The sequence below is a fragment of the Aotus nancymaae genome, unplaced genomic scaffold (genome assembly GCF_030222135.1).
Source record: "Aotus nancymaae isolate 86718 unplaced genomic scaffold, 86718_ANA_hifiasm-v0.15.2.pri h1tg000030l, whole genome shotgun sequence".
Classification (NCBI taxonomy): domain Eukaryota; kingdom Metazoa; phylum Chordata; class Mammalia; order Primates; family Aotidae; genus Aotus; species Aotus nancymaae.
Window position 1 is genome coordinate 26,862,511 of NW_026988443.1, and position 25,829 is coordinate 26,888,339.

Here is a 25,829-nt window from a genome sequence, read left to right on the forward strand (position 1 = left end):
AGGCTTATGGATTTAATCTTGGAGAGGCTGAATTGCAGAGGCCTGTGGATCAATGGAGCACAGCTGTGTAGAAGACAGTTGTCTATCCAGATCTGAAGCTCCAGATGGAGAGCTGTGCTGGAGATGTTATTGTAGAACAACCTGATATGGATGGTAACTGAAATCTGACAAGAGAGAACAAGACCAGGGAGGAGGATATAGAGTGAGAATGGGGAAGACAAGACCAGAAAAACCCCGGGACCATTTCAGGAATAGGCAGAGGGAGAGGACTTGCCAAGGAAGCAAAGGAGCTGTCAGAAGAGCAGGAAGAAATCTGGGAGAGAGTCCCGGAAACCAAGGACAGAAAGCATTTCTAGAAGGAGAAAGTGCTTCTAGAAAGTGTTTCTAGAAGTAGTCACTGATGTCCAGTTTGTCAGATACAATAAGGACCAAAAAGGGCCCCCTGGAGTTGACAAAAAACTTTGACCTTGGCCATTCAGAGTTGCTGCCACCAGGGTAGGGGTGACAAGGTGGGAGTGGGAAAAGGGAGACAGAGGACATATCAAGAGGCAGCAAATATGAACAGTTCATCCACGAAGATGAGAAGTGAGGGGCAGAGAGGAGAGAGAATACGATGGCTGGAGGAAGACAGAAGAAGACTTTTTTCCCTGGTATAATGGAAGATACTTGGGCATAGGTAATGGCTGTTATGGGTTTAGTTGTGTCTCCCCTCCCCAAAATTCATATGTTAAAGTCCTAACCCCAAACCTGAGAATGTGACCTTATTTGAAAATAGCATCATTGCAGAAATAATTAGTTAAGATGAGGTCAAATTGGAATCGGGTGGCCCCCTAATCCAATATGACTGGTGTCCTTATAAAAGGGAAATCTGGAGACAGACATGCACATAGGGAGAACACCATGTAATGATGAAGGCAGAGACTGGGATGATGAGTCTACCAGCCAAGGAGCACCGCAGATGGCCAGCAAACTGCGAGAAGCCAGCAGAGAAGCATCGAACCGATTCTCCGACATAGCCCTTAGAAGGAACCAACCCCACCAACACCTCAAGCTTGGACTTCCAGCCTCTGGAGCCACCTAGTGTGTGGTACTTTGTTATAGTAGCCATAGGAAACCAACACAACTGCAAATGAAACTTCCCGTTATTTACCTTATAAACCAAGGTCCTGGCAGGAAGCAGATGGCATGCGCAAGCTGAGTAATTTGTGGACTACTTCATAGAGGGACTAGGCACAAAGGTGTGGCCATGGTGTAAGGAAGCTACAAGGTGGCATGCAGTGCCCAGGTGTAGTAAGGGTAGGCCTTGACCACCTCCAAGCCTCAGGGACCAGGGGAGAAAGCAGATCTGAAACTGGGAGTGGAGAAGGCCCCAAGGCCCTCTGGGGACCTGGCAGGGCAGAAGCTGAGAACCCAGTGCCCTCTCCCACTGATTTTCCTGCTAATGTTCCACACTGGCCAACCAAGCAGGTGCCAGAGAGCAGAGGGCAAGAGAGCTGGTTGATGCAGCTCATGGGGCACAGAGCAGAGGGGAGAGAGGCAGAGAGTATGTGAGGGACAAATGAAAACCCAGCCCAACTCCTTTTCACTTTTGAAACCAACAGGACTATGATATATATTCAAATGTTGAAATGTTAACATGCTAGTAAGAAGAACTACTGGAGACGGAAAGGCTACAGCACATGGTAGCTCATTATAGGGCACTGGTATTTCTAGAGTTAGACTTCTCATCGTGCATTTCTGCTTCACCTGATGCATATTGGGTTCTCAGCACTTTGGAATTAATGAGTAAGTTCATATTTATAGTTTCTGTTTCTCCTTTCATCTTTGGAAATAATCATTGAGAGAGACATTTACTGCTATCCCCTAACCTCTTGTTTTGTTTTGTTTTTAGATGGACTCTTGCTCTGTTGCTCGGGCTGGAATGCAGTGGCATAATTTCAGCTCACTGCAACCTCTGCCTCCCGGGCTCAAGAGATTCTCATGCCGTTGCCTCTCAAGTAGCTGGAATTACAGGTGTGCACCACCAGGCCCAGATAATTTTTGTATTTTTAGTAGAGATGAGATTTTGCCAAGTTGGCCAGTTTGGTTTTGAACTCGTGACCTCAAAGCCATCGGCCCACCTCAGCCTCCCAAATTGCTGGGATTACAGATGTGAGCCACTGTGCCCAGCTACCTCTTGACTTTTGAAGTGACAGGTGCCACCTCTCTTCTAGAATACCTGTGAGATATGCCAGTGACCAGGAGAATAGGTCTGGTCTAAACTATGGTCTCATACGAAGCAAAGTGACTCCATGAGAAGCTTCTAAACCATGCTTGTCTAAGCCACAGTCCACGGACCACAAGCAGGCCCAGGACAGCTTTGAATGCAGCCCAACACAAATTCATAAACTTTCTTAAAACATTATGTGATTTTTTTTTGCGATTTTTTTTTTAGCTCATCGACTATCATTAGCATATTTTATGTGCCCAAGACAGTTCTTCTTCCAGTGTGGTGCAGGGAAGCCAAAAGATTGGACACCCCTGTAAACAGACGTGTAAACACAGCACAATCAGTAAGAATCATTTCTTTTATCTATGATTCTAAACATTTATTTAACTAAACCTACTACAAAATACTGTATTATCTAAACTAATACATGTTGGCATGCTATCTTCTTATATGCTTCTATGCTAGATTCAGTCAATGCTTTGTTTTATAATGAATATAATTTCATTAAAGAATCATTGATAAGAATAACAAGTCTTTTATAATGAAGGACGATGTTCACACATTCATAGTAGTTCACCTTTGGGTTTTGCAATCTGAATAATTTTTTCATCCATAAAGAAGGGCCAGCTTCATGAAAGTCTTTTGAGTCCCCAGGTTGGGACTCAATGTTTGAGTTGACTGTCAGATGTTTGAGAAGGGGACAGCAAAATAGGGAGAAAACTTGTGAAGCAATGAGAAAAGCCAGAGATAGTTAAGAACTTTTTTAAAGTAAAAATAAAAGAAGCAAGAGACAAAAATGGAAAGGAAGTGTGCAGTACCCCAAGGTCCAAGCTGTCTTCCAATAAAATGCGTTTCTGTGGTGGCCCATAATCCTTATGGAGAATTTAATTTTTTTTAAAAGTCATGCCCAAATGCTGCAGTGCACAGGAATCTTTTCATTTCTTCCACTCATTTTGGGGATGGACATTCCCTTTGAAGGCTCCTGATTACCGGGACCATGGGAGCACCGGAGTTTCCTCCCTCGTTGCCACTTGTGCAGTTGATGTGCTCTTAGTTACAAAGCGCCAGACTGCTGCTGCCTTCAGTCAATCTGTTTAGCCAAAGGCCTCTGATTTGTTCACATTTACTACAACACATACAGAGGGCTGGAGTTTTTTTTTTTTTTTTTACTATTGATCTGGTGCTTTAAGAGGGGAAAAAATCTCCTTGGCTGTCTAAACACTATCGATCCCTGCTTGGGAGTCGCAGCAGAAGTGTAGAAAGGGCGTGGATGAATTGAAATTTCATTTCCGACAACTTGTTCCTGTTATTTTTACCCTTTTGGACGGGGAGAAACACGTTGCTGCAGCTTCAGTCAATGTGGTCGATAGCTCCACTGAGAAACTCAACATGGCTTCTGCCAGAGGTTTGGCAATGAGACATGATGTTGGATTTAGAGTGTATGAAACTGAAGGATGCTTGTGAAAAGCGTGAGGTCTTAACACCAATGGAGGCAGAACAAGTGGCTCTGGGCTTGCTACAATCTACAAGAGCTATGGCTTTGGAGAAAAGCAGGATTGTGGAGACTAACACCAGTCCCACGAAGGAAGGGCCCAGAGTATGCACCAGAAGCTTCCCTGGCCTCTAAGTGCCTTGCTTCCTACTTACTCTTAGCTGGCTTTCTGCAGCAACCATGGGAGAAGAACGTTCTAGCAAAGCTGTGTTTCAGCCCTCAAAGAAGAGCATGATGTTGAGCCCTTAAAGGAGGTTGCTCATGTACTGTGCGGGAAAGGACCCATGTATAAACCAGAGCTACAGGCCTGCAGGGAACTAATAGACAGACTGGCCATGCAAGGGTATCTGCAGCCATGGCTTTGGGAAGCTCTCCTACCCCTTAAACACACCAAGTAGGAGATGTGGTGTGGTGCCAGCAGCACCAGCTTTGTTCTTTTATTAGATGTTCAAAGAATACAGGAGAGAACCAGGCTCCTTCTTTCTAATGGCAACATCTGGCGTTTATGTAGCCAGGCACCTTTGATCCTTAAGGATCCCGAAGCACTTTACAACCTGCTGTAGTGCTAATGGCCATAGCAATGATCGTACGGTAAACATGGCCCAATATTTCCCGTACTGGTTCCATCCTCTTGCTTCTGCAGCGTACACACAGTGTTTCCTTCTGGAAGGAAAGATTCCAGTGTGGATCCAAAACATCCCTTTGGTTTGTCATTTTTTGCTAAGTTTGTTCAGGACTGCCTCTTTCCTTTTTTTTTTTTTTTTTTTTAACAAAAATACTTCACAGTCATTTCTTAATAAACAGTACTTCATTTACATTTTCAATTATTTTATCAGCCCATTTCTGCCCCTCATCCTCATCTCTCCCACTCTAGAGAAAGATGGAAATGTTCTTCTCTCCTGGGAGCCAAGAATCTGCATTGCGGATGAGGTTGCAAATTCAGACACAATAAACAGAATTAAGAAAAACTGAGCTGGCGTTTGACAGAAATTGTAAAATGACACTCAGAAATGTTGCTCTTGTGGAAATTACTGATATTAAAATATAAATCAGTGTCTTGTGTTTCCCATAGCACCAGGGGCTCTATTAGGTTATGCAGTTTGATTGCTGAGCTGAACCTAAGAGACTTGGCAGTTCAGAGCTGAAGTTATCACAAAGCATTTAACCCTTCTCCTGCTGGAGAGCAGGCACCTCTGAGAATACCAGTTGATAATATCGCCTCCAAAAGGCCTTGACTTTTTCTTGATCCCTTTGAACTCTGGGAGAAAGTGGAGGAGGGCTGGGTTGGGGAGAGAAGATAAGGAATTTGGAAAATCTTTTCTTAAGACAGGAGTCTTGTTGCATAGTACCAGTCCAGGGCTAATCAAGAAGCAGAGTCTATGTTGGAGAGGGCAAAGAAAAAAAGCCCATTAAAAATGTCTAAATATTACCCCATTACATTATTTATTTAATCCCCATAACAACCCTGTAAGGTAGGTATTATTATTCCAGTTGTTTCCAAGTGAGGAAACTGAGACTCAGAGAAGTTAACTTGAGTCAAAATGTGAGCTCTGACTCCATGAAGAAGTGTCTGAGGCAGGGAAAAGTATAAGATGAACCTGGAGCATCTCGATGGGTATTGTTGAAAGGGCCCAGGAGCCAACCTGAAAGAGCTCCCATTAGCCAAAGCTGTAACATTTGAGCAACAAAATAAATAACAGTATTAGATTATAACCCATATAATAGATATACATGAATTCATAGTGATGTAAACAAAACATTAATTAAATGGGAGAGAAAGAGCAGCTTTTTCTTACAGAAGAATTCCAGTGAATACATGTAGAAGAAATAAAGGAAAAAGAAGACCCCCATTAGAATACTACTATAATAATTATTGCAAGTGAGATCCACCTTGCTAAAGATAGCAGGTGACAGTTTGAAGAAAAGCAGGATGTTTGTATACTCTCAAAGTATCTCCCTCAAGATATTTATTAATTATAATGGAGAAAAATAATAACTTTATAATAGATAAACCCAGTAGACACCAGCATAACCAAGTGACCAAGGTTAACATCAGTGATAAGATGCATTGATCTCATGTAACCCCTGACATGATACACTAAGAAGGTGTGTGATACACTTGCTCAAAATGCATAGCCTCAATCTCAGCCCAGAGAAACATCAGGCACTTTGGGAGGCTAAAGCAGCCAGATGACTTGAGCTCAGGAGTTTGAGACCAGCCTGGGCAACATGGTGAAACCCTGTCTACAAAAAAATATAAAAATTAGCCAGGCGTGGTGGTGCATGCTTATAGTCCCAGCTACTTGGGAGGCTCAGGTGGAAGGATTGCTTAAGCCTGGGAAGTCAGGGCTGCAGTGAGCCATGTTCACACCACTGCACTCCAGCCTGGGCAACAAAGTAAATCCCTGTCTCAAAAAAAAAAAAAAAAAAAAAAAACAGACAAATTCAAACTGAGGGCATTCTATGAAATAACTTTCCAGTACTGTTTAAAAGTGTCCAAGTCATGAAAGACAAAGGAACTATCATAGATTAGTGGAGTCTAAAGATGTAAGACAGCTAAATGCAACGTGGAATCCTGGATCAGATCCTAGAACAGAAAAAGGACATTAGTGAAAAAACTGGTGACATCCTAACAAAGTATGTCATTTTACTTATAGTTTTGGACCCGTGTTAATTTCTTAGTTGTGATTATTGTATCATTATCGTGTTAAGATGTCAATATTGGGGAAACTGGGGAAAGGGTATACAGGAACTCTGTACTATTTTTGCAACTTTTCTGGAAATCTAAAATGATTGCAAAAAGGTCTGTGTGTTCTTGTTCTTTCACCAGAATAGATCCCTGCTACCTCTGGGGAGAAACAAAGCAAATCAAAAACAACCATAATAAAGGTAGATCATTGTGTTAAAAGAGGTATAGGAAAAGGGCTGTAACGGGGGAAGGGTGCACACTACAAGGCTGCTGTGAGGATTAGCTCTGTTATTTTATGTTCAGAACACTGCCCAGCATATAGTAACTGCCATACAAGTGTTAATATGACATGTAGTTGTAGGGAAGGTGAAAGAAATGGCAATTGGGTTGGGTCTGGAAGATGTGTGACTTTTGACAGGCAGAAAGAATATATTTCATAAAGAAAGAAAGAGCAATCAAGTGGGAGAATTTTCTCCATGTCAGTCAATGACAATGGCAACAAAGATTAGATGGACTGTGTACTTTAAAACAGGAAATTTTCCAGAATGGCATGGGAGTAATGGTGGTGGCAGCGGGAAGGCTGAGATGTTCCTCTCTCCCTGATCCTGGCTCTTTCTACTCCATACAGCAAGTGGAGAAGGAGAAAGACATCAGAAATTAAAGAACTGATATCTCAAGAGAAAACCAAGGCAAGGCGAGGAAGGGAAAGGGCATTTGAGAAACATGTCTGTGGAACCACCAAAGATCTGATCCACAATGAAACAGGGGTTCCAAAATGTACAGAATAAGCAACTAGTGGAGGTACTAGAAACAGTGAGTGAATTGTAGAGAGAGCTCTCCGAGAATAACTTTAATAAGGGTGTTTTGTCAGCTTGCATTAGATTCAGCTGTATGAAACAGAAAAATTAAAAACAAAATCATGACTTAACCAAGATAGAAATTGCTCTTTCTATCCAGGGCTAGCAGTTTTGGTTCCATATCATTAAGGCCTCATGTTCCAGATGGCTGCTGGAACACCAGGCATTAAATCACCATTGCAAGCCATTAGAAAAGTGGGAAAGAGCAAAGAGCTGTGCACTACTTCTCTTTAAGAAGATTTCATGGAAGTCCCCACAATTCCTCCTTTTATGTCTCATTGACCAAAACTTAGACACATTGTCATACTAGCTGCAAGACAGGCTGGGAGATATAGTCTTTTAGATGAGTGCATGTGCATCCTAATAAAATGAGTGTCTGTTACTAAGGAAAATAAAAGAATATGGATATTGGATCAGACAACAAACAGCCTCTGTGAAAGGTAGCAAAGGAGAGAGCCACAGGGAGAGGCTTTCACCTAGGACAGTGAGTCTCATAAATCCTGGATTCCTTCTGCTCCTCCTGGCCCCTCATTTCTTCTGTCATTCAAAAGCCTCTTTTTGGGGAGACCTGACTAGCCCTACTTTCTCTCCAGAAGAACCTCACTTCTGAGATTGGACTATGGCTCAGTCAGTGACATTGGTATCAGGTTCCTATTCACTATGTTACTATGCAGAACCCCAAACCCTGGCAAATACCATCCCTAACATCATCTCCTCATACCATCTCCTCCTACCAGTTATGCCCTGCACAACCAGGGATTTTCTCCTTTAGAACTGGATTTGGATTCAAAAAGGTGAGCTCTCTTCCTGACAAGTCTCTGCACATTGGCTTTAATCATACATTCTGGGTAGAAATAATTTAGTATACAATGAGCATCCCTATCTGTTCATGGGGCTCACATATTTTTAAAAATAGAAACAATGTTGAGCACCCTCTCATCATTTCAATAATTAAGAACTCTAAGATTCATCCCACTTTTTTCATTGGTAGGAGGTAGAACATTGGAGAAAATTCTAAAGCCCAGCATAAGTAAAGGAAAGACTTATGGCTTAGTGTAGGTAAGCCTAAGTAGTTTGTATTATCCCATAAAGATAGCTTTAGTTTTAAACAAGAAAAGCATCTCTTTCCTTGAAAACCCAGAAACATGTTTTAGATTAGGAAAAACAGACCCTTGATATTCTTCTATCCAGGCCATGAAGGAAAATAAATAGTCAGTGTTCCTTAGGGCAACAATGTTGCTCTAAGGCCAGGAGTCAACTATATACCCAGACAGTTAACAGTTCCTTGGGGGAGAGAGTCAACATTAGCAATCTGTGGTTACGGCATTTGTGCAAGCTAATGTGGTCAGGTTAAGGTATGTGAAGTACTAACTGACGTGTTTCACATCCTGGCCTGCTCAAACTGCATTTCAGAGAACTTGTTCACTTGTACGCCTTTTCCTTCCTCTCTCCAAAACTAAACAAACGCCCTCTGAGTTAGAAAAGGGGAGGAATAGGGTAATTGGAACAGAAGCAGGAGAATCAGACCCTGGTGAGATATATGAGATGGGGCAGAAGGCAGGGAAGACAACAGATTCTCAGATAGGTTTAATGATCCAAGGGCTAAAGAGAGACTTTTAATCAAAACCAGGAAAGTGAGCATCCTGTCCCCTTTCTCTCAATACTTTTCAAGGCAAAACACAGAATGTTGATAGGACAGGTCTAAGAGACGGTCTGAGACCACTCGTGTGTGTGCATGTATTTGTGTCTTCATGGGGAACAGGGAGGAACATCTTTAAAGGATGAGGAAGGGCCAGACGATCCAAAGCCCTTAGAATGAGGAAGACACAGGATATATGGTGCTATGGTTTGGCTGTGTCATCTTGAATTATAATCCAGTAATTCCCATGGGTTGTAACAGGGAGCTGGTGGGAGATAATTGAATCATGGGGCATTTTCTCCCATGCTGTTCTCATGATAGCGAGTGAGTTCTCACGTGATCTGATGGTATTATAAGAATCTGGCATTTCCTCTGCTGGCACTCATTCTCTCTCTTGCTGCCTTGTAAACAGGTGCCTTCTGCCATGATTGTAAGGTTCCTGAGGCCTCCCCAGCCATGCAGAACTGTGAGTCAATTAAACCTCTTTTCTTTATAAATTACCCAGTTTTGGGTATTTCCATATAGCAATGTGAGAACAGACCAATACTTGTGGCCTACTGACCAGGACAATGACACCTCACCATACTCTAGCTGGGAGAGATGCCCATGACCATGGACCAGAAGCTTCGCCTGGTGCCAGAATACAAACTGGGACCTCAAAAACTTCGACAGACTCTGGAGAGGCCTTAAAGAGGTCGAGGGAATCATGAACTGATTCATTTTTAACCTGAAAGTCATGGCATTTTCTCAGAAATTACCAAGATTATGTTTTCTGCCATTTGGTGAAAATGGGGCTCGCAAAAACACTGAGTAACAGAAATTGTTATGTTCTCTTTTTGCACACCTAGCTTGATACTTGCTACCTTAGTCACCCATTTGAGATGTGGTGTTGGTATTTCTTGGAAATCTGCAAGGTGCTCTGAGAGTGGACTGAAGAGAGGCACAAAACATCACTAGAAGCTCTGATCAAGTTTTTGTTTTCACTACAGTCATTTTTTTTTTTTTTTTTTTTTTTTTAGGTACAGCCGTCATCAAGAGAAGGCCTACTTTGAAAAGCAGATGGCAGGAGTTTTGAATACAAGAAAGGAGTTCCCTGGGCAGATGGAGCAGACAAGGCATGAAGAAGTGAAGGTCTCAACAGAGACACAGAGGCAGAACAGAATATGTAAGAACGAGGGTTTGAGAAGAGAGAGACATGAACAAAGTCCTGGCTCCAGAGAGTCAGTAGCTGGGGATCTGGTAGATAGCCCCTCCCTTTGGGATGAATCCCTCCTCCACAAAATGTCTGTCCAACCGCACTCCTCAGTTGGACAGCACTGTGAAGGTTCACATGAGCATTTCATAAAGCCTGTGGGGCTCCCTCAAAGCACTGTTCTCTATCCATCTGGCAAACATTACTGTCAAATGCATCAGAAACCTATCATATAACACTTCCAGTTTTTTCATCATAAGCCCTTCCAAACGGCCCACTGCTATTGTTAATGACTCAAGATTCTGACATCTTCATGGGACAAACTCCAGCTCTCTTTTTTTCTTCTTATTTACCTTACTTAGTACATTTCAATATATTTTCATGCAATTATTAGAACCTGTGCCTTCTACTTTTCCTTTGAAATGCTCTTGGCTCTTGCAACTACAGCTGCATAACTTCATAGTGGATGAAATCATCACAATCTAGAAAATCATTTTTCTGTCTTTTGGACAAGATTTCAGAATCATCTCCTGACTATGCAGCGGGCTTTCCTGCAGAGAAGTGTGGTTCTCAAGGATACATTTATTCTGTTACAACTTTTTGTATGATACTTGAGCTGAGTTCATAGTTCCTCCTAAAGAAAAATGTCCATCATGGTAGAGCACTGAATCGGTAAACTTTAAAGCTAGGGAAGACCTTTAAAGGCCATTTATTACAGCTTCAGAGGCAGAAACATAGGCTCAGAGAGATGAAGGCCTTTCCAAAGGCCACTCCTCCAGTGAGGTGCTGAATGAGGTTTAGAAGCTTGATGGCCTAGAACCCTGTTTAGTGTTCTTTATGCCACACTATTTTTAATCTTCTTGCAGGACTAGTATGGAAGTCATTTGTGATGTTCCGCAATACAGGGATACCTCGTGTTATTGCTTTTCATTTTACTGTGCTTCACAGATACTGCATTTTTAACAAATTGAAGATTTGTAGCAATCCTGCATCAAGTCTATCAGCACCATTCTTCCAGCAGCATGTGCTCTCTTGTGTTCGTATCAGCATTTTTTTAGCAATAAATTATTTTAATTGCTATGCACCTTATTTTTTAGACATAATGCCATTACACACTTAGTAGACCACAATATAGTATAAACGTGTAAGTTTTCTATGCACTGAGAAACCAAGAAATTTATGTGACTTGCCTCATTGTGATGTTTGCTTTATTTTGGTGGTCAGACACTGAACCTGCAATCTCTCTGACATATGCCTGTATTTCTTTGGGGAGATAAAGGAAGAAGTTGGGCATGCTTGTTTTGGCTAATGAAATGTGAACCGAAGCAAAGTGTCTCACTTCCACTTTAAGAACCAGTAGGTGATTCTCCAAGTTCCTTTTCTGCTACCATGGCAACAGGCAACATACTAGATAATAGAAGTTTCCACCAGCTGAGGACTACCAGGAGACTGAGGACAATGTGCAGCAGAGCCCCAGCTGACTCATAAAGGACATGTAGCATGAGTGAAAAATAAACCTTTACGGTTGTAAGCCACTGAGACTTGGGTGTTGTTTGTTGCTGCACCATCACCTAGCCTGTCCCCACTAGGTGAGCCTGAGGCACACCTCCATTCCCACAGCACACCTCTGTACATGAAGACTTCAGAGGGCATACAATGCAGGAGATCGGAATTCTGCTTCATAAAACATTCTAAATTCCACAGATCACCAGCATTCTTTCTTCCTCTTGGCTTATATTAGGGATAGGGGATGTGGTTTATTACAAAGAATGAGTATTTTGATAGCTTCTCATTCTTTGAGCTGTTCTCCAGGTAAGTTCCTGGTAGAAATATTCTCTATTCTTAGGGTTAAAAACAGAATGAATTAGATAATTTATTAAGTTCAGTGCATTATGACCTCAAGTGCATCATCCTGTGCTTACACACACATACATGTGCAAAGATCTTTGGTTTCCTTGGAGGCTTTCTATCTAGATAAGTCTCAGCACTTCACAAGTTTCCTAACTTTACAAGCACCAACATTATGGCAAGTTGATGCTTCAAAAACATCACATCGTCAGGTATTTCCTATGAATAGTTACAAAATTAATGGAAGCTCCTCACAGAGTAGTAAGTGAGCCTCTGTGACCTTGGGTAGTCACTTACCATCTCTGGGCCTCAGTTTCTCATCTATAAATGAGGATAGTAGCAGTGCCTGCCTCCCAGGGTTCATGTGAGAATGAAGTTGGGTCATGCACATCGTGTCTGGTTCATAATAAGTACATAATGTTAACTATATCTGAGCCATAGAGTACATAGACATCCAGAAAGTAAACTCGATTCAGACTTTTTGCTTTCCAAAAAGGGTGAATTCAGAAAGCATTTGGTTCACCAAGTACTGACTTTCTGGAAAAGATGTAAAACCACAGTCCTGCCACGTGGAGGTTTTAACACTTTTGAAAACACAAACAGATGGGTAGGCAAGTAGGTATTGCTAACAGTTCAGGAAAATTTTCCAAACCTCTTGCTGAGGGCATAGATCCAGCTGGGAAAATCTTTAAAGGGCAGGCTCGTTTATACTTTTTCCATCTTAAATATTTGGACTTTTTCAGGTTTATAACAAAGCTTGGAAAATACTAAAGGTTAAAGGAGAATTGAGAGCTGCCAAGGAAATGAAAGATGAGGTAAGGCTCCTAACTCCTCTACATACATGGAGTTGAATCTTCATTACAAGTGACCTTTTTTCATGTTTTATGATTCAAAATTCCAGTAATAAGCATCACAAAATATCATGGACAGAGGTGGGCAGCAGAACATAGTGTTTAGGAGCCCAGACTCAAGCTGGGTGAGTCTGGGTTCATATCTACCAGCAGTATGATTATACTGAGTTTGTTGCCTACTCTAAGTTTCCTTTGCCTTATCTAGAAAATATGAATGATGAGCACCTATTACAAAGACTTGGCATGAGAATTAGCAAAGATAGTGCATATAGAAAGCACTTAATCAATATTAACTATTGTTGCTAACATTCTCTCTTTATCTGGAATGATATGAAAATGGAGTGTCTGATTAGTTTAATATTTTGGTCAAACTGTGTTTATGGGGCCAGGTGTGGTGACTCACATCTGTAATCCCAGCACTTTGGGAGGCCAAGGCAGGAGGATCACTTGAGCCCAAGAGTTTGAGACCAGCCTGGGCAACATGGTAAGACCCCTATCTGTATAAAAAATAATTTTTTTTTAAATAGCCAGGGGTGGTGGGATGCTCTTTTGGTCCCAGCCACTTAGGAGGCTGAGGTAAGTGAATCACTTGAGCCTGGGAGGTTGAAACCACAGTGAGACATGATCACACCAGTGCATTCCAGCCTGGGCGACAAAGACCCTGTCTCAAAAACAACAACAAACTATGTTTATGTATGCCCTACCTTGTTCCAGAAAGGATTTAAAGGGACTGTTTTGATAAGTAAAGGATTGTCCCACATACAATGTGCTTTTTAACAGACCTTCTACCAAGAGGTGAGCAGATTCTGAAACAGGCAGTCCACTCCTTGCCTGTTGCATTACTGGAGCCATACAGAACTTGCTACCAGTTCTGTGGGGAACAAGGATCTGGTATGGATTTTCAAGAAGGCTGTTTCTTCATTTAAGTTATATCTTTGGAGCATCTTCAATGTGCCAGGCATTCATTGTTCTAGGAGCTGGGAATAAAGCAGTGAACAAAATAGACAAAAATATCTACTCTCATGGAGCTTACCTTCTTAGTAGAATAATTTCTCAAATGATATGATAGTGAAAAGTCTGTGAAAACTGCCCAAGTGCCAACAGAATCAGCCCACATTCCTTAGCTGGCTGATCTCCACCATATGTCATATGTATCCTAGACCATATACTTATAGGGTGTGCCAAGTTTTAAAGAATTTAGGGGCCGGGCACGGTGGCTCATGCCTATAATCCCAGCACTTTGGGAGGCCGACGGGGGTTGGTCACGAGGTCAAGAGATCGAGACCATCCTGGTCAACAAAGTGAAACCCTGTCTCTACTAAAAATACAAAAATTAGCTGGGCGTGGTGGTGCGTGCCTGTAGTCCCAGCTACTCAGGAGGCTGAGGCAGGAGAATTGCCTGAACCCAGGAGGCGGAGGTTGCAGTAAGCCGAGGTTTGCAGTAAGCCGAGATCGCGCCATTGCACTCCAGTCTGGGTAACAAGAGCAAAACTCTGTCTCAAAAAAAAAAAAAAAGAATTTAGAATACCATAAAATATAGTCACTCTTCAGTATATGAACATAAATGGTTCTAAATTTTTGTTCACAGGCAAAACCTTGTATAAGTATCCATTAATTCCTACCGTAAGTAATGCAAAAACTATAATATTTCTATAAATGGAAAAGTAAACTTGGGAATCAAGTTAGTAATATCAATAATAGTGTTTAAAATTACTGTAGATAACTGTAAACTCTATTATGACACAAGTGAAATGTAAAAATTCCTGAATCAATGTTAGTTTTTAAGGCTTCATGCTTCTTAAGGCATAACACTCACTATAAATTCAATAGTTGTGATATTATTGGTGGTTAAAAGTGGTTTCCCATTGATGATTGAAGATTTGTCCTCATCCTCAGACAAATAAGATAATATCCCAAAGATGATGACCTTTATGGTGTTATTGGTTGACTCCAAAGCCACTTTGGAAATTGCCACCCAAGTTTTCTTGAAATGCCAAATCCCTGGGACTGCTGCCGTTTTGAATCCTTGCAATGTTCTTGTGCTCTGAAAGTGCTACTGAATCACAAGCTTCAATTTAACATCAGCTTCCCCCAAGAAGAAGCTTGAGACTGTCAATACTTGGAAACCTAGAGAAAAATTTCGTCTCCTATTTTGAAATACATGTTTGAGATACCATGCTTTTTGACAAAAGATCCATTGAATCAATACAGAAAATTTGCTTCAGTAAATGACCTATTTTCCAATAGTTATAAGGAATATGGTAACAACTACAGTATCAGCACTAGTCATTTTGCCTGTGGGTTGATAGCTGCTGCTGATGTCATATGTTTCAAAGCAGAGTGACCAGGTTCCATCCTTATAAAAGACAAACCAGGTATGTAAGTACGTGACTTAGGTAAATGAAAACTCACCTAGCAGCAGAGACTTGTGATTTCAGCCATTGTTAATGACTTCAGATCCAGGACAAGATCAGATGGTGCCTGAGGGTCAACATTATGTTCTCAGTTCATCTCATGCCCTAGTAATGGTTACAGAGCTATGATTGATGAAACATCAGATTAAATCTTTTCCTATTGTATGTTGATACTCAAAAGGCATCTGCCTGGAATTTAGCCTTCGTAAAGTAGATACGATTATAAATAGTTTACAGTTAATATCTGTGCAAGATACTAGCAAGAAATTAGGTTCACTGAGACCTTGGAAACATTTGCTTTTCTGGGGTTCTGAGTTGAGCACAGCTTTTTCTAATAACTTCCTACAATTAAAAGTCGAACACGGTTCTGGAAATCACCTGATCACTCTCCCAGAATCTTTACCCCTGTTCTGATGCATCACAACCTCTTTATAATTTGGTCTTTAGGAGAGAATGGTTAAGTTTTGTTTTCAAAAGTAAATTTCACTTGACGTACATCAAAACATATTCGTTATTCAACTGGTTTAAGGAATGTTCAAAGAAAGATGATTTATTCCAAACCTCTTGTTTCATGAATGAAGACATTTTCTGAGAGACTCTGAGCCAATGCTAAATGTACAAATTAGATGAGATCATCTACATTAAGGATTCAATTCTGAAGTTCTGGTGGTGCAAAAAATTGGACTATCAGGCCTCTTCTACTCAGAGGACATCCAAAACTGGGGGGAGAAAGGATATTTTTATTGGCCTGAGAGAGAGCACTTAACTTTTAATTTAGAAAGACTGAAGTGTGTATCATCAGTATTTTGTTAGTGAGCCCTCAGTGTGCTAGTCTCCATAGGGAACAATCTGGTATCAGGGTCCCTGCCTTGAAACACATATATTCAGCACCAAGGCAAGAGTATAGGGCATTTGGCTCTCCTGTGGAGCAGGCATCTTGTTGCCACCTAACCTGCTCATAGATGCCAAAGAAAGACAGTCCTGTGGCCAGAGTGGAGAGGCTCCTTAGGGTCCCATTTCCCAGAAAGGCTCCCATTTCCCAGAAAGGCTCCATACCCTGTTCCTAGTGTGGTAACCGCAAGAAGGGGATCCAAAGCACCAGTATCAAACTACCGCTCTTTATCGAGTTAAGGATTTTGTTTCCAAGTTAGAAAACAGTGTCTGTACATCATTTTTTAAAGCCACTCTACACATATTCTCTTAAGAGACTGTCCGGTAATTGTCTTAATGGTAATTACATGCTTGGGGCAGTTGACATCCACTGTTATTTTTCTGGAAGTGAGAAACGAAGGATGGGAGCAAGAGAGGAGGAGGGAGAGTTTTGAGATAATGAAATCCTTTTAATGACAGAGCCATGCCGTTAACCTAATTAAACTGTAAAGTGGTAAAAAAAAAAATCCAGGTACTAAATGGAAATGAAGAAATAAATCAGCAGAGACAGCAGCACTTCTGGGAAACCTTCTGAATTCCGAATACTCTGACATTGCAGTGTCCGATTCTCACCGTTGTCCTCTGCACCCCGTCGGCCTTGTGCAGGAGTTCTTTAAACTGACCTGTCCAGAAGGCTTGATTTACAATATCCATATCAGGTCTCCAGTTCCTCTGGGAATGTGTGTTATGCAGCTCATATATTTCAAAAGACAGACAAGTCAGTCAGATACGTTGGCAGAGCACTAGCTACAGGGTCAGGATGAACGTGCTCTCCTGGCCTTATTGCTAACCAGATGTGAGACCTTGGACACTGTGGTTTAGATTCCTTCACTATTTCCATGTACCTATCCCCTACCTACTGTGCACTTTTGTAGCTGTAATTCTCTTAGAAGAATTACCTTGAGACTACTGAAGTCACTTTGTCTACAGGGGCAGAGAGTTGGAAGTTCTTAGGCGTTTATAACCCATGGGGCAGCCATTGGCCGTTGACTAACTGATGCTGAGTTTGACAGCCCAGCTTTCATTGGCACCAATCAGGACAGACTCTTAAGGTGTAACTCATATTCTAGAGTTTCCTGTATGATGAGGCTAAAATTACTGCCCACAGGACTCTCTGAAAATGTACCTGTACTTGGTTTTTACCCCTTCCCTGTCTGGCTTCTCCCTCTTCCATGCTGGTTTCTCTTGCGAGTGTTTCTTTAATAGATGACATGAATCTTCACTTAAGAACCTTCTGGGTAATCTAACCTAAGAGATAGGTACTGTATTAGTCCATGTTCACACTACTATAAAGAACTACCAGAGACTGGGTAATTTATCAGGAAAAGAAGTTTAATTGACTCTCAGTTCCACATACCTGGTGAGACCTCAGGAAATTTACAATCATGGCAGAAGACAAAGGGGAAGCAAGGCACATCTTACATGGCAGCAGGAGAGAGAGAGAGCGAGGGGAAGTGCCACACTTTTAAACTATCGGATCTCATGAGAACTCACTATTACAATAACAGCATGGGGGAAACCACCCCCATGACTCAATCACCTTCCACCAGGCTCCTCCCTCAACATGTGGGGATTACAATTTGAGATGAGATTTGAGTGGGGACACAGCCAAACTATGTACTTACCATAAAGGAACCAGCCTCAGTTCCTAGATTTAAAACTCAGCAGTGGTGCTCATGAGTGTTGTAGAAAGCCAGCATAGTGAAAGAAATGAAGGACTACACAGCTTCACATGGGACTTCTTCCTCATTCCTTTGACACCATTGCCAACCACAACACTGGGAGCGGAGGTGGCATCATGGTGTGATGAAGCCCCACCCTCCTACAACAGCTCTGCACCCACACCCCCACTCAAGTTACTCTGCCCCATACACTCTATTTATATGTCAATCACTACTTTCCATCCCCATCTAGAAGAGTTAGCTAATTCTTTTCACTCATAATCAAAAACAGAGATCTTACGCCACCAGCCCAGGGATTTCACTTTTGTTTCCCTTGTGAATGCCTCTAAAGAAAAGCACTGGGTTTGTAGGTGAGGGAGATTCTTTGGTCTAATGGGTGGAAGAGAAAGGTAAGAGACTTCAGAATCCCACATCAAGCCCATCATGGATTCACTATACTTGTCTTGACAAGTTCATTTGACATCTCAATATGTTCATCAGTGGCAGAGCCATTAATATTTATAGACAGTCCACTAGGTGCCTGGAATTATTCTAGGCACTTTCTTCCTCTTGAAAAACAGGGGAATTGTCTGTGGTGCACCCCCCCAGTGTGCTGAAGATTAATTAATATAAATCAGTAATTGTCTGAATAATGCAGAGTGCTCAGACACCAGGCAATTGGAAACTGTGTAAATGTTACACAGGATAAGTAATAACAGCTAACGGTTGATGGACAAATTTCCAGCAAATTTAAAGTCTCTGTCAACCTGTTAAGTGAACGAAAGCAAGCACTTTCTTGACAGCTTATAATTGATGCTTTTGTTTTTCTGGCTGCCTAGGCAGGGGAGAGAGATGGAGAAGTGAGCAGCCTGAACAGCAAGCTGTTAAGCCTGCAGCTTGACATCAAGAAGCTGCATGATGTCTGCAAGAGACAAAGGAAGACCTTGCAAGACAATCAGCTCTGCATGGAGGAGGAAATGAACAGCAGCCACGTAAGGGACTTGGCAGCGGCCGGCCGGCCACCCCTGCTCCCTTGACTTCTGCCCCTGCTCCCTTGAGGGGGAACAATAGAAAGTTGTTTCACTGTTCATTCAAGAGCACTTATTGAACAAGCAATGAGAGAGAATTAAGAGAATTAAACATGCACACCCTAACACACATACATACAGAAAATGTCATTCCTGCCTTCAGGATTTTTCCATCTATCTCCAAGGTCATGTACATGCTAGGCACAATATTTTCCTTATGTGGCCTTCCACACCTGTATTTACAGCCCATTGCCCTGAAAATATCAGGTCACAGTGATTCAAGGAGAGCAGCATCTGCTATGGATCTCAGATAAACTTCTAAGTCGACCATGAAAATAAAAACCATCACACCTGCTCCAAGGTATCAGTGTTCATCAGGGTAGCAGGGGGTCTTTATTGCCGCACCTGTGTCTCACTGCTTGCGAGCTTTTCTTCTGGACACAGGAACCTGATCATAGGACAAGCTCAGGTTCTCAAGAGTTAATGCCCCTAGAAGCAACTCTCAAGCAATATCAGATGGGGGATGGTAGATTAAATCTCCCACCTTCCTTTCTCCCTAGTCAGAGGTAACTCGAGGCATGCTTTCTCGCAGCCTTCCTCAATAGAGCTGAGCCTAGTTGCTCACATCGGTAACTAGCTTGATGACACACCTTTTTTTCTACGAAATTCTTTTTGTTATTGTTGTTGTTACATGAATAAGTTCTTTATCAGAGATTTGTGAGATTTTGGTGCACCCATCACCCAAGCAGTATGCACTCAACCCTCCACCCCCTCCCATCCTTTCCCCCAGAGTTCTCAAAGTTCATTGTATCATTCTTATGCCTTTGCATCCTCATAGCTTAGCTCCCACTTATGAGTAAGAACATACAATGTTTGGTTTCCCATTCCTGAGTTACTTTACTTAGAATGATAGTCTCTAATTCCGCCCAGGTTGCTGCAAATGCCATTAATTCATTCCTTTTTATGGCTGAGTAGCATTCCATTGTATCTATATACCACATGCCAAAATAAGGAACCAGCCAAATGCCCATCGATCAACGAGTGGACACACCTTTTATCAGCTTCCTTCCCTTCCTTGTTTCAGTCTCCCACTCCCCAACCAGAGTCCTAAGACCACCTCCCACATCAACTACTACTTGACCCTCAGTTCCTTGTCACAGAGCCTGCTTTAAAGGGTGCCCAAGCCAAGACACTCAGTAACACTGATCCTACGTATGTGTGAACACGCAGACCTCCTGGCAAGAGCATCTTTCTGGAGACTGTAATTTTGGACAATACTTATCTAGAGTCTAGGCTGTTCATCAGCTGAGGCAATTTCATTTCAGTCTGAGGAAGGCAATTTCGTTTCAGTCTGAGGTTTTCTTTCTTTGGAAGCTCTAAACCTGAGGTCTTTAAGTCAGTCTCTAAATTTATCCACACAAGCTGGAGAGCCAGCTGGGAGACATTTTCCCACAGCTCTCTAAACACTTCATGTTTCCAAGAATTCTTTACTTGTGGCCTTCATTTCCATTTAGTGACTTGAATTCTCAGTAAACATAAAGCAGGTCCTAGCTGCACAGACCTGTTGCTGGACACCCAAAATTATCCTCTGGGAGGCTATGAAGCCACCACTGTGTTCTTCACTGTTTGTGGTCAAGGATCTGGCCTCTTTTCACTGCGTCTGTTAGAGTTCTCCCAGGACTTACCGCTTCACTATTGAAACCACAAATTGTTCCTCTGCAATGCCCTAGAAATACTACCAACAAAGCATTTCTACTTCATGTCATAAGCATTGCTTTCCTCAGGAAGTCACAAATAGAGAAGAAATCCACTGGTTTCCTAAATGGATCTCAGGAAGAAGATTATCATAATTTACTTCTTTCTAAATATTAACATTTTAGGATATTTCACCATTGCTGTCATGAGATTTCTTATTCCCCCAGTCAGGAAAAGCCATGTGGCTTATAAATGTACCTGGCAACTTGGAAGGAGAAAGGTATTAAATTGCATTTTATTATTCTAATTGCCCAGAAGAAGGTCTAACAGCTTGAAACAAGCTTTAAAGCGGGCTCTTTTTTCCCTAGCACTTAGTGCAGAATTTAAATAGCAGGCTGCGCATACAAATACACAATTAGATGTAGACTTATACTCATCCGCTTGGAAAATCCCTTTAAGATCTGCCTTCCACATGGAAATGTAATATGGGAACAAAAGGGAAACCAAGACTTTCTGAAATTCTGACTACTGTCTAATGAGGAGCTGGGGAAACAAGCAGGAGTTAGGACCACAATTATGTAAGAAGATTAAAATATTACATTAGATGTTATGTATAACAAAAGGAGTGGCAGGGAAGGGGTGAGTGATAGAAAATAAAGTGATATGACTTTGCAAATCAAGAATACGTTATGCTCCCAATCTCAGGAACAGAGCAGGAAATAGGGTGAAGAGTGCTTTCTTAAAATTTGCACCTCACTTGCCTCACTGTAGAACTCACCCTGCCCAGGAATCAAACGAGCATCTCAATTAAAGTGAAAGGAGAAAAGAACAACAGAGATATCATAATAAAATAATCAAACCAGAAAAGAAAGGGCCTTTTGAGCCATTTTCCCAGACTGCATTCCCTGATGGGAGCATAGGGTGCATGTCCTGATATTCAGTAGAGCTCAGATTGCCAAACTCATCTTTGAAGTGTACAGAGGACACTATTTTTAGCATTAATCTATATAAGGCAAGTTTGATTCCTGCAGATAAAAGTAATTCATTGAATACGTGAAGATTAGTAGAATCTTGTTGGGCATTATTACACAGTATCATTCTGAGTCATTGGGAATGAAAAATATATATATTTAATTGAATCTCCTGAATGCAGTCTGAAATCCTGGATTGGATATTGGAACAGAAAAAACACATTAGTGAAAAAACTGGTGAAATCCAATAAAATATAGTTCATAGTAATCTTCCAACATTAATTTCTTAGTTTAGACAAATGTACCCAGTTATTTAAGAAGTTAACCTTAGGGAAAGCTGTGTGAAGAACATATGGGAACTCTCTGTGCTACTTTTACAATTTTCCTGTAAATCAAAAATTATTCACTGGGCGCGATGGCTCACACTTGTAATCCCAGCACTTTGGGAGGACGAGGCGGGTGGATCATGAGGTCAGGAGTTTGAGACTAGCCTGGCCAACAGGCTAGTCTCTACTAAAAATACAAAAATCCACTGGCCATGGTGGCGGGTGCCTGCAATCCCAGCTACTCAGGAGGCTGAGGAAAGAGAATCACTTGAACCTGGGAGGCAGAGGTTGCAATGAGCTGAGATCAGGCCATTGCCCTCCAGCCTGGGCAACAAGAGTGAAACTCCATCTCAAAAAAAAATATTATTTTAAAATACGTTCATTTTTAAAGTGAATTTCAGGCAAACAGAAGTCACTAGTGAGAATAATGTCTAAATCAGAAAGATGCATCTAAAATTAATTCATGTCACTTAAACACACAGTTCTATGCTCTACTGGTACAAGGAAGTATAAGAAATGCCATTTGTAGAAGACATAAAAAGTAACAGATAAGGTTGGGCGTGGTGGCTCACACCTGTAATCCCAGCACTTTGGGAGGGCGAGGCAGATGGATCACCTGAGTTCGAGACCAACCTGGCCAACATGACGAAACTCTGTCTCTACTAAAAATACAAAAATTAGCCAGATGTGTTGGCGGGCGCCTATAATCCCAGCTACTCAGGAAGCTGAGGCAGAAGAATCACTTGAACCCTGCAGACTGAGGTTGTAGCAAGCCGAGATCATGCGACTTCACTCCAGTCTGGGTGACAGAGCAAGACTCCATCTCAAAAAAAAAGTAACAGATAAACCTATCCAGTGATATAAGGCTAAACTAGAGTTCCAAGGGAATATCTCATTTATCTCAGATTGGAAAAGAAGTTCATGAAAATGACTGAAAAAGTGATTTAGTCCTCATCTGTGCTAATGGTTGCTGCTGCTACCTCTTGAACAAGGAGAAACTGATTCAAAGCCAATAATGCTTCATGCAATTCAGCTCAAGTTTGAAGATTTCCTAGATTGTCCCATAGACCTCAATACCAAGAACTGAAAATCACAAATTTAATAGATAATTTTGTATGAAAAGGTCAATTATAAAGCATTTAGATTTTTTCAACTATACAAATATATTCTCTGGGTTCTGCTATAGCCCAGACAATGTTAACTTTTTTTCCTATTGTGGGTTTTGGTCCCCTCCCCAGGAAATTATTTCAATTTGATGTGTCCAACTCTTAAATTTCTTAGTAAAGAAAAAGATCTCCATTAAAAAAAAGATAGTGAGACTTTTTGGTTCTTAAATGAAAAAAAAAATCATTGGGGATTTAGTTATCAGAACAATGCCAACCTAGTCAGTGCAAACTAGAGCAGGGAATAAAATGGTTAAAAAGTATTTTGAAAATCCAGCTTTAGGCAAATCAGCAGGGCCTGATGACATACTTCTAAGAGTACTTAAGGAATTGGCAGGTGTTATTACATAGCTGCTAGTGATTATTTTTGAGAACTCAAAAGGATAAAGAAAGTCCCTGTAGACTGAAAAAGGGTAAATGAAGTGCTCATCTTTTTAAAAAGGGAAAAAGGACAATCCTGGTAATTACAGACCTGTCAGCTTAACTTCAATACAAGGAAAATACAGAACTTAACATCAATCAATTAGCATCAACTTGAAAAGCACAAAGTATTGGGTGGAAACCAACGTGACTTTTCAAAAGGCAAATCATGCCAGGCCAATTAATTTCCTTCTGTGATCAAGTGGCCACATAGGCAAGGAAGGAGCAATAGCTATAATCTCTTTGACCACAAGTAGGGCTGAAAGGTTGACTAAATATGGGAACAGGTTCCTATGGACAGCCAGCAGTCCCCATCTTTTGAAGCAGCTGAGACCTGGATAGAAATCCAGCTGAGAAACCTGGTAGACCAGATGGCCTCCAGAATCACATCTCTCTCCAGATGGTCATTTTAAGAACTAATCTTACCTCTGTAAAATCATTTCCAACGTGCTTATTTTCTTCAGATCTTAGTTTAAAAGTCAAAGAAGACTCTCATAAAGTATCCGTGTCTTCATTAGAAAGAACATTTTTTAAAAAAAGACAAAGAAGCAATAAGAAATAAGTTGGTACCTTTGTGATACTGCTCTTCAGCACGTTTGTAAGTGAAGTGTAGGCTTACTCCATAGTGTGTGATTTTCTATTCCTTTAGAATTTAGAAAAATAAACTTTTGAATACATAACGATAAATAAATAGAAACTTAATAGGTCTCAAATAAGTCTATGCATTTCTCCAAGTCTTTGAAATTTGATTCCACTAAACCCATTGATACCTACAGTGTACAAATGTTTAAAATTCCTATCCAAAGAATTCTAGTTTCTCTGCAGATATAAGCAGTCCTTGGATCTTTATAACCAGGCAAATTAGGTCAGGTGCTATATTTGTCCTGTACTGGAAGAGATGCATAAATTCTCATCATCTGGCTAGCCCATCATGTTGCCTCAGACCAAAATTAAACCCAGAAGATTCAATATGACCTCTGGGGAAGATAAAGCATTGACATTTCAACAGTATCCCTGCCAGTCTGCTAAGCTTTATACACATCATTTAGGAAAAGGCATTTATTTCCCACAGGAAGCTTTAAGGCCAAAGAGCAATTCTAAACATACCTAAGTATAGATGGGGGTACCAGGTACTAGAGGGGAAGCCCTAAAGAGAGAGAAAGTTTGACTTCTTTTAAAAGAAGGGCACTTCTCTCATTCTGGGCAATGAAGAAAAAATAGGGACACGGAAGGAAAGGGAAGCAAAGAATGAATATGCAACAGGAGACCACAGTTAGTTTTCAGCTGGATCATACACACTCAGCAGTGGACAGGTGCTTACAAAGCCAAAGAAAAAGGATTATGGCAAAATTTGATAAGGTTTTTTTTTTTTTTTGAGACGGTGTCTTGCTCTGTTGCCCAGGATGGAGTGCAGTGGTGTGATCACAGCTCACTGCATCCTCAAACTCCAGGGCTCAAGTGATACTCTCACCTCAGCCTCCCAAGTAGCTGGGACTACAAGCATGTGCCGCCATGGATGACTAATTTTCTTTCTTTTTTTTTTTTTGACAGAGTGTCACTCTTGCCAGGCTGGAGTGCAGTGGTGCGATCTCAGGTCACTGCAACCTCTGCCTCCTGGGTTCAAGCGATTCTTCTGCCTCAGTCTCCCGAGTAGCGTACTACAGGTGCACACCACCAAGCCCAGCTGATTTTTGTATTTTTAGTAGAAACGGTGTTTTACCACGTTGGCCAGGATGGTCTCAATCTCTTGACCTCATGATCCACCCACCTTGGCCTCCGAAAGTGATGGGATTGCAGGCGTGAGCCACTGTGCCCAGCCAATTTTCTTATTTTTTGTAGAGATAGTGGTCTCGCTATGTTGCCGAGGCTGGTCTTGAACTCCTCATCTCAAGCCTTCCTCCCACTTTGGCCTCCTGAAGTGCTGGGATTATAGGGATGAGCCACCACGCCTGGCCTGATAAGCATTTTATTGGGTATATACTAAAATAAGCCCTTCTGAATTAACCCTAGGAGTGAACCCAAAGGATGTTCACTCCTTTGCATTAATTCTGTCCATGTTAAGTACTTATTTGTGATCATGTTTCTTTCCAAGTAGCTCCCCACGCTCCTAACTTACTACGTAAGCAGGAGGTCTCAGGCTCTTCAGAAGCCCCTCTATCCGTGAATATGCACGTACACACACATACATGTACACACCACACACACTACTCCCAACTCCCTTCTCTCCAGACGTCATTCACAGACGAGTTGTGAGAATAGCAACATTCTTATCTTGAAAAAAATGAAAGCACTTAACAACGACATTGAATATAAACACTGGCAATTATAGCTACACAAAGTAAATACAAAATTTAGCTTTGTTCAGCTTGGAAAAGAAGTCTCATCAACTTTCCTCCAGTGACATACACTGGATATTCAGGTCAAGAGTTCAGTGTGTCTTTGCC

The 25,829-nt window shown here is 41.5% G+C and overlaps 1 protein-coding gene across 1 annotated transcript in view; it reads left to right on the forward strand.

Moving 5' to 3' along the window:
- The first annotated feature begins 1,940 nt into the window (after positions 1-1,940).
- PMFBP1 (polyamine modulated factor 1 binding protein 1) overlaps positions 1,941-25,829 on the forward strand; it is a 61,284-nt gene continuing 37,395 nt past the window's right edge. Inside the window, 6 exon segments of the mRNA XM_021672528.2 lie at positions 1,941-2,013; positions 2,435-2,552; positions 9,299-9,352; positions 9,906-10,051; positions 12,670-12,741; positions 18,622-18,774. Of these exon segments, the coding sequence (XP_021528203.2) occupies positions 12,730-12,741; positions 18,622-18,774 (165 nt within the window). The 5' untranslated portion in view covers positions 1,941-2,013; positions 2,435-2,552; positions 9,299-9,352; positions 9,906-10,051; positions 12,670-12,729.